Raw genomic sequence first — 15,000 nt, 5'->3', positions numbered from 1 at the left:
TTTACTCTCCTCCCCCACCTCTCCTCTTCCCTAATCTCCCCCCTCTCCCACCCACATTTCTCCTTTCCTCTCCTCCCTCACCTCTCCCCTCACCTAATCTCCCCCCTCTCCCACCCACATCTCTCCTTTCCTCTCCTCCCCCACCTCTCCTCTCCCCTAATCTCCCCCCTCTCCCACCCACATCTCTCCTTTCCTCTCCTCCCCCACCTCTCCTCTCCCCTAATCTCCCCCCTCTCCCACCCACATCTCTCCTTTCCTCTCCTCCCCCACCTCTCCTCTCCCCTAATCTCCCCCCTCTCCCACCCACATCTCTCCTTTCCTCTCCTCCCCCACCTCTCCTCTCCCCTAATCTCCCCCCTCTCCCACCCACATCTCTCCTTTCCTCTCCTCCCCCACCTCTCCTCTCCCCTAATCTCCCCCCTCTCCCACCCACATCTCTCCTTTCCTCTCCTCCCCCACCTCTCCCCTCCCCTAATCTCCCCCCTCTCCCACCCACATCTCTCCTTTCCTCTCCTCCCCCACCTATCCTCTCCCCTAATCTCCCCCCTCTCCCACCCACATCTCTCCTTTCCTTTCCTCCCCCACCTTTCTTCTCCTCTCGTTCCTCTCCCTCTCCCATGCAGAGTCTTCATTAGCTCTAGCTACTAGGATGATGGCAGTCCCCAGGGCCTAGCCAGAGAATAAGCACTTATCTCCACTCCATTCTGAGGATGCCAACGCTCCCGTCCAGCCTGCCGCTGATGCCCCTCATACTGTACACATTGGGCGTAACTAAACTCTGGGTTTGGTTTGGGTCTCTCTCTCTCTCTCTCTCTCTCTCTCTCTCTCTCTCTCTCTCTCTCTCTCTCTCTCTCTCTCTCTCTCTCTAGTTCAATTCAATTCAATTCAATTTAAGGGCTTTATTGGCATGGGAAACGTATGTTAACATTGCCAAAGCAAGGGAAGTAGATAGTAAACAAAAGTGAAATAAACAATCATATTGTCATATTATGTATATATACAGTGTTGTAACAATGTGCAAATAGTTAAAGTACAAATGGGAAAATAAATAAACATAAATATGGGTTGTATTTACAATGGTGTTTGTTCTTCACTGGTTGCCCTTTTCTTGTGGCAACAGGTCACAAATCTTGCAGCTGTGATGGCACACTGTGGTTTTTCACCCAGTAGATAAGGGAGTTTATCAAAATTGGGTTTGTTTTCAAATTCTTTGTGGATCGCTGTAATCTGAGGGAAATATGTGTCTCTAATATGGTCATACATTTGGCAGGAGGTTAGGAAGTGCAGCTCAGTTTCCACCTCATTTTGTGGGCAGTGTGCACATAGCCTGTCTTCTCTTGAGAGCCAGGTCTGCCTACGGCGGCCTTTCTCAATAGCAAGGCTATGCTCACTGAGTCTGTACATAGTCTGTACATACAAAGCTTTCCTTAAGTTTGGGTCAGTCACAGTGGTCAGGTATTCTGCCACTGTGTACTCTCTGTTTAGGGCCAAATAGCATTCTAGTTTGCTCTGTTTTTTTGTTTGTTCTTTCAAATCTGTCAAGTATTTCTCTTTTTGTTTTCTCATGATTTGGTTGGGTCTAATTGTGTTGTTGTTGTTGTTGTTGTTGTTGTTGTTGTTGTCCTGGGGCTGTGTGGGGTCTGTTTGTGTTTGTGAACATAGGCTCAGGACAAGCTTACTTAGGGGACTCTTCTCCAAGTTCATCTCTCTGTAGGTGATGGCTTTGTTATGGAAGGTTTGGGAATCGCTTCCTTTTAAGTAGTTATAGAATTGAACGGCTCTTTTCTGGATTTTGATAATTAGTGGGTATCGGCCTAATTCTGCTCTGCATGCATTATTTGGTGTTTTACGTTGTACACGGAGGATGTTTTTGCAGAATTCTGCATGCAGAGTCTCAATTTGGTGTTTGTCCCATTTTGTGAATTCTTGGTTGGTGAGCGGACCCCAGACCTCAGAACCATAAAGGGCAATGGGTTCTATAACTGATTCAAGTATTTTTAGCCAGATCCTAATTGGTATGTCAAATTTTATGTTCCTTTTGATGGCATAGAAGGCCCTTCTTGCCTTGTCTCTCAGATCGTTCACAGCTTTGTGGAAGTTACCTGTGGCGCTGATGTTTAGGCCGAGGTATGTATAGTTTTTTGTGTGCTCTAGGGCAACGGTGTCTAGATGGAATTTGTATTTGTGGTCCTGGCAACTGGACCTTTTTCGGAACACCATTATTTTTGTCTTACTAAGATTTACTGTCAGGGCCCAGGTCTGACAGAATCTGTGCAGAAGATCTAGGTGCTGCTGTAGGCCCTCCTTGGTTGGTGACAGAAGCACCAGATCGTCAGCAAACAGAAGACATTTGACTTCAGATTCTAGTAGGGTGAGGCCGGGTGCTGCAGACTGTTCTAGTGCCCTCGCCAATTCATTGATATATATGTTGAAGAGGGTGGGGCTTAAACTGCATCCCTGTCTCACCCCACGGCCCTGTGGAAAGAAATGTGTGTGTTTTTTGCCAATTTTAACCGCACACTTGTTGTTTGTGTACATGGATTTTATAATGTCGTATGTTTTTCCCCCAACCCCACTTTCCATCAATTTGTATAGCAGACCCTCATGCCAAATTGAGTCAAAAGATTTTTTGAAATCAACAAAGCATGAGAAGACTTTGCCTTTGTTTTGGTTTGTTTGTTTGTCAATTAGGGTGTGCAGGGTGAATACGTGGTCTGTCGTACGGTAATTTGGTAAAAAGCCAATTTGACATTTGCTCAGTACATTGTTTTCACTGAGGAAATGAACTAGTCTGCTGTTAATGATAATGCAGAGGATTTTCCCAAGGTTGCTGTTGACGCATATCCCACGGTAGTTATTGGGGTCAAATTTGTCTCCACTTTTGTGGATTGGGGTGATCAGTCCTTGGTTCCAAATATTGGGGAAGATGCCAGAGCTAAGGATGATGTTAAAGAGTTTAAGTATAGCTAATTGAAATTTGTGGTCTGTAAATTTTATCATTTCATTGAGGATACCATCAACACCACAGGACTTTTTGGGTTGGAGGGTTTGTATTTTGTCCTGTAGTTCATTCAATGTAATTGGAGAATCCAGTGGGTTCTGGTAGTCTTTAATAGTTGATTCTAAGATTTGCATTTGATCATGTATATTTTTTTGCTGTTTGTTCTCTGTTATAGGGCCAAAAAGATTGGAGAAGTGGTTTACCCATACATCTCCGTTTTGGATAGATAGCTCTTCGTGTTGTTGTCTCTCTCTAGTTCTCTCGTTCTCTCTCTCTCTCTCTCTCTCTCTAGCTCTCTCTCTCTCTCTACCTCCCCCCTCTCTGGCTCTCCCTCTCGCCTCTCTCTCTCCCTGTCTACCCTCTGTCACACCATCTCTGTTTAGCTCCACAGTGATAATGCCGAACAGCAGACAACAGAGGACACTGGGGTTGGAAATATACACTGGGACAACAAGGGAGACTTGGCCTGGTTCTATTGTGTGTGTGTGTGTCTGTGTGCATGGTTTAGTACACATTCTTGCGTGTGGTTGTGTGTGTGTGCATGCATGAGTGTATGTGCGTATGTGCTTGTGTGTGTATGTTCAGTTCAAGTTGTATTGTCAAATGCACAAGTACAGTGAAATGCTTAGCTTGAAGGCTCTAACCAAAAGAGCAGTAATCAATATCAAACTAGTATAGTATAGCTAGCTAGAATAGCATAACTAATAAAACTATCTATAATAAAGAATTAGTTCTATATCCAGGATCAGTTCTATATCCAGGATCAGTTCTATATCCAGGGTCAGTTCTATATCCAGGGTCAGTTCTATATCCAGGGTCAGTTCTATATCCAGGATCAGTTCTATATCTAGGGTCAGTTCTATATCCATGATCAGTTCTATATCCAGGATCAGTTCTATATCCAGGGTCAGTTCTATATCCAGGGTCAGTTCTATATCCAGGGTCAGTTCTATATCCAGGGTCAGTTCTATATCCAGGGTCAGTTCTATATCCAGGGTCAGTTCTATATCCAGGATCAGTTCTATATCTAGGGTCAGTTCTATATCCAGGATCAGTTCTATATCCAGGGTCAGTTCTATATCCAGGGTCAGTTCTATATCCAGGATCAGTTCTATATCCAGGATCAGTTCTATATCCAGGGTCAGTTCTATATCCAGGGTCAGTTCTATATCCAGGATCAGTTCTATATCCAGGATCAGTTCTATATCCAGGGTCAGTTCTATATCCAGGATAGGTTCTATATCCAGGGTCAGTTCTATAGCCAGGATCAGTTCTATATCCAGGATCAGTTCTATATCCAGGATCAGTTCTATATCTAGGGTCAGTTCTATATCCAGGATCAGTTCTATATCCAGGATCAGTTCTATATCCAGGGTCAGTTCTATATCCAGGATCAGTTCTATATCCAGGATCAGTTCTATATACAGGGTCAGTTCTATATCCAGGATCAGTTCTATATCCAGGATCAGTTCTATATCCAGGATCAGTTCTATATCTAGGGTCAGTTCTATATCCAGGATCAGTTCTATATCCAGGGTCAGTTCTATATCCAGGATTAGTTCTATATCTAGGGTCAGTTCTATATCCAGGATCAGTTCTATATCCAGGGTCAGTTCTATATCCAGGGTCAGTTCCAGGATCAGTTCTATATCCAGGGTCAGTTCTATATCCAGGATCAGTTCTATATCCAGGATCAGTTCTATATCCAGGATCAGTTCTATATCCAGGATCAGTTCTATATCCAGGGTCAGTTCTATATCTAGGGTCAGTTCTATATCCAGGATCAGTTCTATATCCAGGGTCAGTTCTATATCCAGGATCAGTTCTATATCTAGGGTCAGTTCTATATCCAGGATCAGTTCTATATCCAGGATCAGTTCTATATCCAGGATCAGTTCTATATCTAGGGTCAGTTCTATATCCAGGATCAGTTCTATATCCAGGATCAGTTCTATATCCAGGGTCAGTTCTATATCTAGGGTCAGTTCTATATCCAGGATCAGTTCTATATCCAGGGTCAGTTATATATCCAGGATCAGTTCTATATACAGGGTCAGTTCTATATCCAGGATCAGTTCTATATCCAGGATCAGTTCTATATCCAGGATCAGTTCTATATCTAGGGTCAGTTCTATATCCAGGATCAGTTCTATATCCAGGGTCAGTTCTATATCCAGGATCAGTTCTATATCCAGGATCAGTTCTATATACAGGGTCAGTTCCAGGATCAGTTCTATATCCAGGGTCAGTTCTATATCCAGGATCAGTTCTATATCCAGGATCAGTTCTATATCCAGGATCAGTTCTATATCCAGGGTCAGTTCTATATCCAGGGTCAGTTCTCTCCACATGTTTATTTCCCGCTCCTATTCTCATCACTACACTACAAAATGACTGACTGACTAACTGTCTACCTGGTCCAAGGTGCCTGACTAACTGTCTACCTGGTCCAAGGTGACTGACTAACTGTCTACCTGGTCCAAGGTGAGTTACTAACTGTCTACCTGGTCCAAGGTGACTGACTAACTGTCTACCTGGTCCAAGGTGACTGACTAACTGTCTACCTGGTCCAAGGTGAGTTACTAACTGTCTACCTGGTCCAAAGTGAGTTACTAACTGTCTACCTGGTCCAAGGTGACTGACTAACTGTCTACCTGGTCCAAGGTGACTGACTAACTGTCTACCTGGTCCAAGGTGACTGACTAACTGTCTACCTGGTCCAAGGTGACTGACTAACTGTCTACCTGGTCCAAGGTGACTGACTGTCTACCTGGTCCAAGGTGACTGACTAACTGTCTACCTGGTCCAAGGTGCCTGACTAACTGTCTACCTGGTCCAAGGTGACTGACTAACTGTCTACCTGGTCCAAGGTGACTGACTAACTGTCTACCTGGTCCAAGGTGACTGACTAACTGTCTACCTGGTCCAAGGTGACTGACTAACTGTCTACCTGGTCCAAGGTGACTGACTAACTGTCTACCTGGTCCAAGGTGACTGACTAACTGTCTACCTGGTCCAAGGTGACTGACTAACTGTCTACCTGGTCCAAGGTGAGTTACTAACTGTCTACCTGGTCCAAGGTGCCTGACTAACTGTCTACCTGGTCCAAGGAGCCTGACTAACTGTCTACCTGGTCCAAGGTGACTGACTAACTGTCTACCTGGTCCAAGGTGACTGACTAACTGTCTACCTGGTCCAAGGTGAGTTACTAACTGTCTACCTGGTCTAAGGTGAGATACTAACTGTCTACCTGGTCCAAGGTGAGTGACTAACTGTCTACCTGGTCCAAGGTGACTGACTAACTGTCTACCTGGTCCAAGGTGACTGACTAACTGTCTACCTGGTCCAAGGAGCCTGACTAACTGTCTACCTGGTCCAAGGTGACTGACTAACTGTCTACCTGGTCCAAGGTGACTGACTAACTGTCTACCTGGTCCAAGGTGGCTGACTAACTGTCTACCTGGTCCAATGTGACTGACTAACTGTCTACCTGGTCCAAGGTGACTGACTAACTGTCTACCTGGTCCAAGGTGACTGACTAACTGTCTACCTGGTCCAAGGTGCCTGACTAACTGTCTACCTGGTCCAAGGTGACTGACTAACTGTCTACCTGGTCCAAGGTGAGTTACTAACTGTCTACCTGGTCCAAGGTGACTGACTAACTGTCTACCTGGTCCAAGGTGACTGACTAACAGTCTACCTGGTCCAAGGTGAGTTACTAACTGTCTACCTGGTCCAAGGTGACTGACTAACTGTCTACCTGGTCCAAGGTGACTGACTAACTGTCTACCTGGTCCAAGGTGAGTTACTAACTGTCTACCTGGTCCAAGGTGACTGACTAACTGTCTACCTGGTCCAAGGTAATTGACTAACTGTCTACCTGGTCCAAGGTGAGATACTAACTGTCTACCTGGTCCAAGGTGCCTGACTAACTGTCTACCTGGTCCAAGGTGACTGACTAACTGTCTACCTGGTCCAAGGTGACTGACTAACTGTCTACCTGGTCCAAGGTGACTGACTAACTGTCTACCTGGTCCAAGGTGACTGACTAACTGTCTACCTGGTCCAAGGTGACTGACTAACTGTCTACCTGGTCCAAGGTGCCTGACTAACTGTCTACCTGGTCCAAGGTGACTGACTAACTGTCTACCTGGTCCAAGGTGACTAACTAACTGTCTACCTGGTCCAAGGTGACTGACTAACTGTCTACCTGGTCCAAGGTGACTGACTAACTGTCTACCTGGTCCAAGGTGACTGACTAACTGTCTACCTGGTCCAAGGTGACTGACTAACTGTCTACCTGGTCCAAGGTGACTGACTAACTGTCTACCTGGTCCAAGGTGAGTTACTAACTGTCTACCTGGTCCAAGGAGCCTGACTAACTGTCTACCTGGTCCAAGGTGACTGACTAACTGTCTACCTGGTCCAAGGTGACTGACTAACTGTCTACCTGGTCCAAGGTGACTGACTAACTGTCTACCTGGTCCAAGGTGACTGACTAACTGTCTACCTGGTCCAAGGTGAGTGACTAACTGTCTACCTGGTCCAAGGAGCCTGACTAACTGTCTACCTGGTCCAAGGTGACTGACTAACTGTCTACCTGGTCCAAGGTGAGATACTAACTGTCTACCTGGTCCAAGGTGCCTGACTAACTGTCTACCTGGTCCAAGGTGACTGACTAACTGTCTACCTGGTCCAAGGTGACTGACTAACTGTCTACCTGGTCCAAGGTGACTGACTAACTGTCTACCTGGTCCAAGGTGACTGACTAACTGTCTACCTGGTCCAAGGTGACTGACTAACTGTCTACCTGGTCCAAGGTGACTGACTAACTGTCTACCTGGTCCAAGGTGACTGACTAACTGTCTACCTGGTCCAATGTGACTGACTAACTGTCTACCTGGTCCAAGGTGACTGACTAACTGTCTACCTGGTCCAAGGTGACTGACTAACTGTCTACCTGGTCCAAGGTGACTGACTAACTGTCTACCTGGTCCAAGGCGACTGACTAACTGTCTACCTGGTCCAAGGTGACTGACTAACTGTCTACCTGGTCCAAGGTGCCTGACTAACTGTCTACCTGGTCCAAGGTGACTGACTAACTGTCTACCTGGTCCAAGATGTAATTAGAGACACTGTAGTAGTAATGGACAGGACTTTTCCAGGTGCTCAAAGTGAGTAACATGTCAGTGTATCTACCGAGAGGACATCTCTTCCCCACTCTTCAGTCAGTCAGCCAGCCAGTCAGTCAGCCAGTCAGCCAGTCAGCCAGCCAGTCAGTCAGCCAGCCAGTCAGTCAGCCAGTCAGTCAGTCAGCCAGTCAGTCAGTCAGTCAGTCAGCCAGCCAGTCAGTCAGTCAGTCAGTCAGTCAGTCAGTCAGCCAGTCAGCCAGTCAGCCAGTCAGCCAGCCAGTCAGTCAGCCAGCCAGTCAGCCAGTCAGCCAGTCAGTCAGCCAGTCAGTCAGTCAGCCAGCCAGTCAGTCAGTCAGTCAGCCAGCCAGTCAGTCAGTCAGTCAGTCAGCCAGTCAGCCAGTCAGCCAGTCAGCCAGTCAGCCAGCCAGTCAGCCAGTCAGTCAGTCAGCCAGTCAGTCAGCCAGCCAGTCAGTCAGCCAGTCAGTCAGTCAGCCAGTCAGCCAGTCAGTCAGCCAGTCAGCCAGTCAGCCAGTCAGCCAGTCAGTCAGTCAGTCAGCCAGTCAGCCAGTCAGTCAGTCAGTCAGTCAGTCAGTCAGTCAGTCAGTCAGTTCATCGTCATACTCACTTGTTGTAAATCCAGCCCTCCCTGGGCCATATGGAAGAGGGGGTGTGACCCGTAGTCAGACGTCTCAAACACCTTCAAGCACAGAGGCAGAGAGACAGACAGACAGACAGACAGACAGGGGGTCAGACTCAGTACAGTCAAACTGTAGGATGTCACAGGCGCCAAAAATCTGCCTCTGGTCTCCCCTACATAAAACTAAGTCAAAAGACCAGGGGGTCAGGCGCACCTCAGTAAATATATTAAACAACCCACTGCAACGCAAGGTATCCTGTTCAGTGTCCCCTATCACCACCATCACATCACCCACTGCAACGCAAGGTATCCTGTTCAGTGTCCCCTATCACCACCATCACATCATTCTGATCATCTTTTCTCATCAACGTCAGAGATTTAACATCAAATAGATCATCGTTTGGCAGGAACATTAATCTAATTTTAAAAAGGGGCCATTTATGTAATTACATTAATACATTGATACAGTGGGGGGAAAAAAAAGTATTTAGTCAGCCACCAATTGTGCAAGTTCTCCCACTTAAAAATATGAGAGGCCTGTAATTTTCATCATAGGTACACGTCAACTATGACAGACGAATTGAGAAAAAAAAATCCAGAAAATCACATTGTAGGATTTTTTATGAATTTATTTGCAAATTATGGTGGAAAATAATATTTGGTCACCTACAAACAAGCAAGATTTCTGGCTCTCACAGACCTGTAACTTCTTCTTTAAGAGGCTCCTCTGTCCTCCACTCGTTACCTGTATTAATGGCACCTGTTTGAACTTGTTATCAGTATAAAAGACACCTGTCCACAACCTCAAACAGTCACACTCCAAACTCCACTATGGCCAAGACCAAAGAGCTGTCAAAGGACACCAGAAACAAAATTGTAGACCTGCACCAGGCTGGGAAGACTGAATCTGCAATAGGTAAGCAGCTTGGTTTGAAGAAATCAACTGTGGGAGCAATGATTAGGAAATGGAAGACATACAAGACCACTGATAATCTCCCTCGATCTGGGGCTCCACGCAAGATCTCACCCCGTGGGGTCAAAATGATCACAAGAACGGTGAGCAAAAATCCCAGAACCACACGGGGGGACCTAGTGAATGACCTGTAGAGAGCTGGGACCAAAGTAACAAAGCCTACCATCAGTAACACACTACGCCGCCAGGGACTCAAATCCTGCAGTGCCAGACGTGTCCCCCTGCTTAAGCCAGTACATGTCCAGGCCCGTCTGAAGTTTGCTAGAGTGCATTTGGATGATCCAGAAGAGGATTGGGAGAATGTCATATGGTCAGATGAAACCAAAATATAACTTTTTGGTAAAAACTCAACTCGTCGTGTTTGGAGGACAAAGAATGCTGAGTTGCATCCAAAGAACACCATACCTACTGTGAAGCATGGGGATGGAAACATCATGCTTTGGGGCTGTTTTTCTGCAAAGGGACCAGGACGACTGATCCGTGTAATGGAAAGAATGAATGGGGCCGTTGAATGAATGTATCGTGAGATTTTGAGTGAAAACCTCCTTCCATCAGCAAGGGCATTGAAGATGAAACGTGGCTGGGTCTTTCAGCATGACAATGATCCCAAACACACCGCCCGGGCAATGAAGGAGTGGCTTCGTAAGAAGCATTTCAAGGTCCTGGAGTGGCCTAGCCAGTCTCCAGATCTCAACCCTATAGACAATCTTTGGAGGGAGTTGAAAGTCTGTTTTGCCCAGCGACAGCCCCAAAACATCACTGTTCTAAAGGAGATCTGCATGGAGGAATGGGCCAAAATACCAGCAACAGTGTGTGAACCTTGTGAAGACTTACAGAAAACGTTTGACCTGTGTCATTGCCAACAAAGGGTATATAACAAAGTATTGAGAAACTTTTGTTATTGACCAAATACTTATTTTCCACCATAATTTGCAAATAAATTCATAAAAAATCCTACAATGTGATTTTCTGGATTTTTTTTCTTCTCATTTTGTCTGTCATAGTTGACGTGTACCTATGATGAAAATTACAGGCCTCTCTCATCTTTTTAAGTGGGAGAACTTGCACAATTGGTGGCTGACTAAATACTTTTTTCCCCCACTGTATAGGGAACCTCAGTCACAGGTCGCAAGCATCAAGCAATAAGCTGAGAAACATCCAGCCAATGTCCCAAATGGCACCCTAGTCCCTATCTAGTGCACTACTTTCGACTAGGGCCCATAAGGCTTTCATCAAAAGTAGTGCACTATATAGGGAATAGGGTGCCATTTGGAACGTAGAGGCAGATCCACTTTAATGCCATTGCAATTTATTTATTTTCTGCTCTGGAACCCAGGCAGAAAATGATGGCTGAATATTCATGAAGATGATTGATCTTGATATTATTGTATGCAACCGTGTGTGTATGTGTTTGTATGTGTATGTGTGTGTATGTGTGTGTGTGTATGTGTTTGTATGTGTGTGTGTGTATGTGTGTGTGTGTATGTGTGTGTATGTGTGTGTGTGTATGTGTGTGTATGTGTGTGTATGTGTGTGTATGTGTACGCATGTGTATGTGTGTGTATGTGTGTGTGTGTACGCGCGTGTGTGTATGTGTGTGTGTGTGTGCAGGTGTATGGGTGTGTGTGGTGTGCGTACGCGTGATTCTAATGAGTAGTCATGCTACACTATGATGAATAAACATTAGGTTGAGTCCTCTTTGGTGTCCTCTGACTAAGCTTTGATGTAGTCAGTCATCCGTGTGTGTGTGTGTGTGTGTGTGTGTGTGTGTGTGTGTGTGTCCACAGGGCACCGATCAAATGGATGCTGGATAATTCAGAGTGGCAATGTGGGAGTGTGTGTGTGTGTGTGTGTGTGTGTGTGTGTGTGTGTGTGTGTGTGTGTGAGGAATGTGGAGTATGAGATATGCGTAGAAATGTTTTCGTACTGACAACAATAGAAAGGCAATATTAGAATGTCTTTAATATCTCAACAATAACATTTTATAGATAAATATGGACCAGGCCGAAATTACAGTGAATTAATACAGACCAGGGTTTAATATGCTATTCAGATATTTGAAAATACTTGGGATTGGGACTATTCTCTTGCTAATCGCACCTGAAGTACTTTGAATATTTAAATTCAATATCGCAACCTGGTGTGGAGGATGAGGAAGTTCAGGTGGTTATTGTGAGGTGGTCAAATATTATATTTCTATGGTCATGTGCTCTGATTCTTACCGGTTATGTGATGTTAAGGTTGATGTGATGTGATGCTATACTGTGTTCTATGTTGTGTTGCGTTACGTTATGGGTTCTGATCCTCACCTGGTTCCCGGCCATCATGACTGTTCCTGGGGAGGGGCTGGGTCGGTATGGAATAGTGGCCCCTTTCGGAGGTGACTAGATACAAGAGGACAAAACCAAACAGTATTAAAGACAGGGTAGCTTTTAGTAAAAACATCACAGTACAATTGAGGGCAACAACACACAATCAAATATAGTCGTACAGCCTAAAAAGGATAGATGAGTTGAAGAATGTTGGGACCACGTTTCAAAAACGTGGAAATCTTCTACATATTTTGAGCATTTCCTTTAGCCTGCCTGGAGTGTCAGATGGGATTAGAGCTAGGGACTAGATATATAAACACTAGATAGGATTAGAGCTAGGGACTAGATATATAAACACTAGATAGGTTTAGAGCTAGGGACTAGATATATAAACAGTAGATAGGATTAGAGCTAGGGACTAGATATATAAACACTAGATAGGATTAGAGCTAGGGACTAGATATATAAACAGTAGATAGGATTAGAGCTAGGGACTAGATATATAAACACTAGATAGGATTAGAGCTAGGGACTAGATATATAAACACTAGATAGGATTAGAGCTAGGGACTAGATATATAAACACTAGATAGGATTAGAGCTAGGGACTAGATATATAAACACTAGATAGAATTAGAGCTAGGGACTAGATATATAACCAGTAGATAGGATTAGAGCTAGGGACTAGATATATAAACACTAGATAGGATTAGAGCTAGGGACTAGATATTTAAACACTAGATAGGATTAGAGCTAGGGACTAGATATATAAACACTAGATAGGATTAGAGCTAGGGACTAGATATATAAACACTAGATAGGATTAGAGCTAGGGACTAGATATTTAAACACTATGAATATGGTCAATACAGGCTCCCTTTGAGGAGACTAGATACAAAACGACCAAAAAACTACAACTATACAGACAAAGTAGATGTATCTTTGAAACGCTTTGATTCTAAAATTACATTGAAAGTGCATGCTTGGATAGGGTCAGCGTTCTCTCCAGCAGAGATTCAGGTGGAATAACAATGAGTTACTAAATCCTTTGATTTCTCTGTTTTAGCATTTAGACTAATCCTCATAAGTGGTCTACTCACTGCGGTAGGCTAGTTCTTAATATTTGCAGATAAGAGGGTATACATTTTAGATATTGCATTACAGACGGACAGACAGATAGATTAGATTAGATTAGTATTACATTTATAGTAATATAATATAATATGCCATTTAGCAGACGCTTTTATCCAAAGCGACTTACAGTCATGTGCGCATATATTTTTACGTATGGGTGGTCCCGGGGATCGAACCCACTACCCTGGCGTTACAAGCGCCATGCTCTACCAATTGAGCTACAGAGGACCACATGTCGTAGTCTTGTGTGTTGTTTATCATACATCTTTTTTGATACTTGACGATTTCACACGTTTTGCTTAAAGTCATACTCCAGTCTCCTATCACCTGATTTACTTAACAAAAGGCAAATCTTACTAGGTGATCCAGGTATCCTCATGACATGGCACAAGTTGGGGGGGGGGGGGGGCTTTCCTTTTTTGTTCTCTATTGTTCCCCAAGCAAGGCGGAGGCTGATGACATCAGAGGGCACCATCAGACCAACTCCTTAAATGACCTACTCCTTGAAGTTTGCACTTGTGTAAAAAAAAAACGCTATCTTGCTCAAAAAACATATACACTCAGTTTATTAGGTACACCACCCAGTTCATGAAAATGATTCGCTCCTACAGACAGTGAGTCACGTGGCCGTGACTTGTTATGTAAAGCAGGCAGACAGGCATCGAGGCATTCAGTTGCTGTTTGATTGAACGTTAGAATGGGGAAAAAGAGTGACCTAAGCGATATGGTACTATCGTCAGTGCCTGGAGCGCCGGATCCAGTATCTCAGAAACGCTTGGCCTCCTGGGCTTTTCACACACGACAGTGTCTAGGGTTTACAGAGAATGGTGCAACAAACTAAAAACATCCATTCAGCGGCCGTCCTGGGGGAGAAAACAGCTCATTGATGAGAGAGGTGGAAGGAGAATGGCAAGAATCACGCAAGCTAACAGGCGGCCCACAAACAGACAAATAACGGCGCAGTACAACAGTGGTGTGCAGAACGGCATCTAGGAACACACAACTCATCGGTCCTTGTCACGGACGGGCTGTCGCAGCAGACGACCACACCGGGTTCCACTCCTATCAACTAAAAACAAGAAGAAGCGGCTCCAGTGGGCACGCCATCACCAACACCGGACAACTGAGGAGTGGAAAAACATTTGCCTGGTCTGACGAATCTCAGTTCCTGTTGCGTCACGCTGATGGCAGAGTCATGATTTGGCGTAAACAGCATGAGTCCATGGCCCCATCCTGCCTGGTGTCAACGGTACAGGCTGGTGGCTGGTGGTGTAATGGTGTGGGGAATGTTTTCCTGGCACACGGTAGGTCCCTCTTGATACCAGTTGAGCAACGTTTGAAAGCCACACCTTGCAGAATCCATTCCCCGAAGAATGCAGGCTGTTCTGGAGGAAAAAGGGGGTCTGACCCGGTACTAGATTGGTGTACCTAATAATATTGTTTTTTAAACAGTAAAAATAGCTGGAGTCTGTCTTTAAATCAATTATGACCTTCATCTCTTACTGTGGCTGGTAATGATGTGGTGATGAAAACCAATCCTCTGGTGAAGCCATGAGCCATGCAAATAAACCACACTGCTATCGGCTAAGTGCACACTTTTGGAGATGTGTGGAGAACGCAGCCGAGTGTACAGTACCTCAAGAATTACAGTGCATATCAGTTTGACACACTGGATGATAGCGTCTTGGGTCCCAGATATCGTCACTCCTCTCTCTGTGGAGTTGGGCAGAAGGTCCCCAGCTACCTGTACTTGTGCCCCGGTGGTCTGTTGAGTGAGAAAATACACAGGTCATTTATCTGGAGCAAAACAC

At 45.0% G+C, this 15,000-nt stretch overlaps 1 protein-coding gene across 1 annotated transcript in view; it reads right to left on the bottom strand.

Moving 5' to 3' along the window:
- Nucleotides 1–15,000, bottom strand: part of LOC311138295 (poly(rC)-binding protein 4-like) — a gene marked incomplete at both ends in the record, with an annotated part of 78,084 nt that overhangs the window by 29,320 nt on the left and 33,764 nt on the right. The window contains 3 exons of the mRNA XM_084172974.1: nt 8,759–8,830; nt 12,053–12,127; nt 14,826–14,954. Of these exons, the coding sequence (XP_084029100.1) occupies nt 8,759–8,830; nt 12,053–12,127; nt 14,826–14,954 (276 nt within the window). The remainder of the gene's footprint in view (nt 1–8,758; nt 8,831–12,052; nt 12,128–14,825; nt 14,955–15,000) is intronic.

This window comes from Coregonus lavaretus (assembly GCF_964263955.1).
Source record: "Coregonus lavaretus genome assembly, chromosome: 12".
NCBI classification, from domain to species: domain Eukaryota; kingdom Metazoa; phylum Chordata; class Actinopteri; order Salmoniformes; family Salmonidae; genus Coregonus; species Coregonus lavaretus.
The sequence above is the reverse complement of the archived record's forward strand: the minus strand, read 5'-3'. Positions and strand labels throughout refer to the sequence as shown.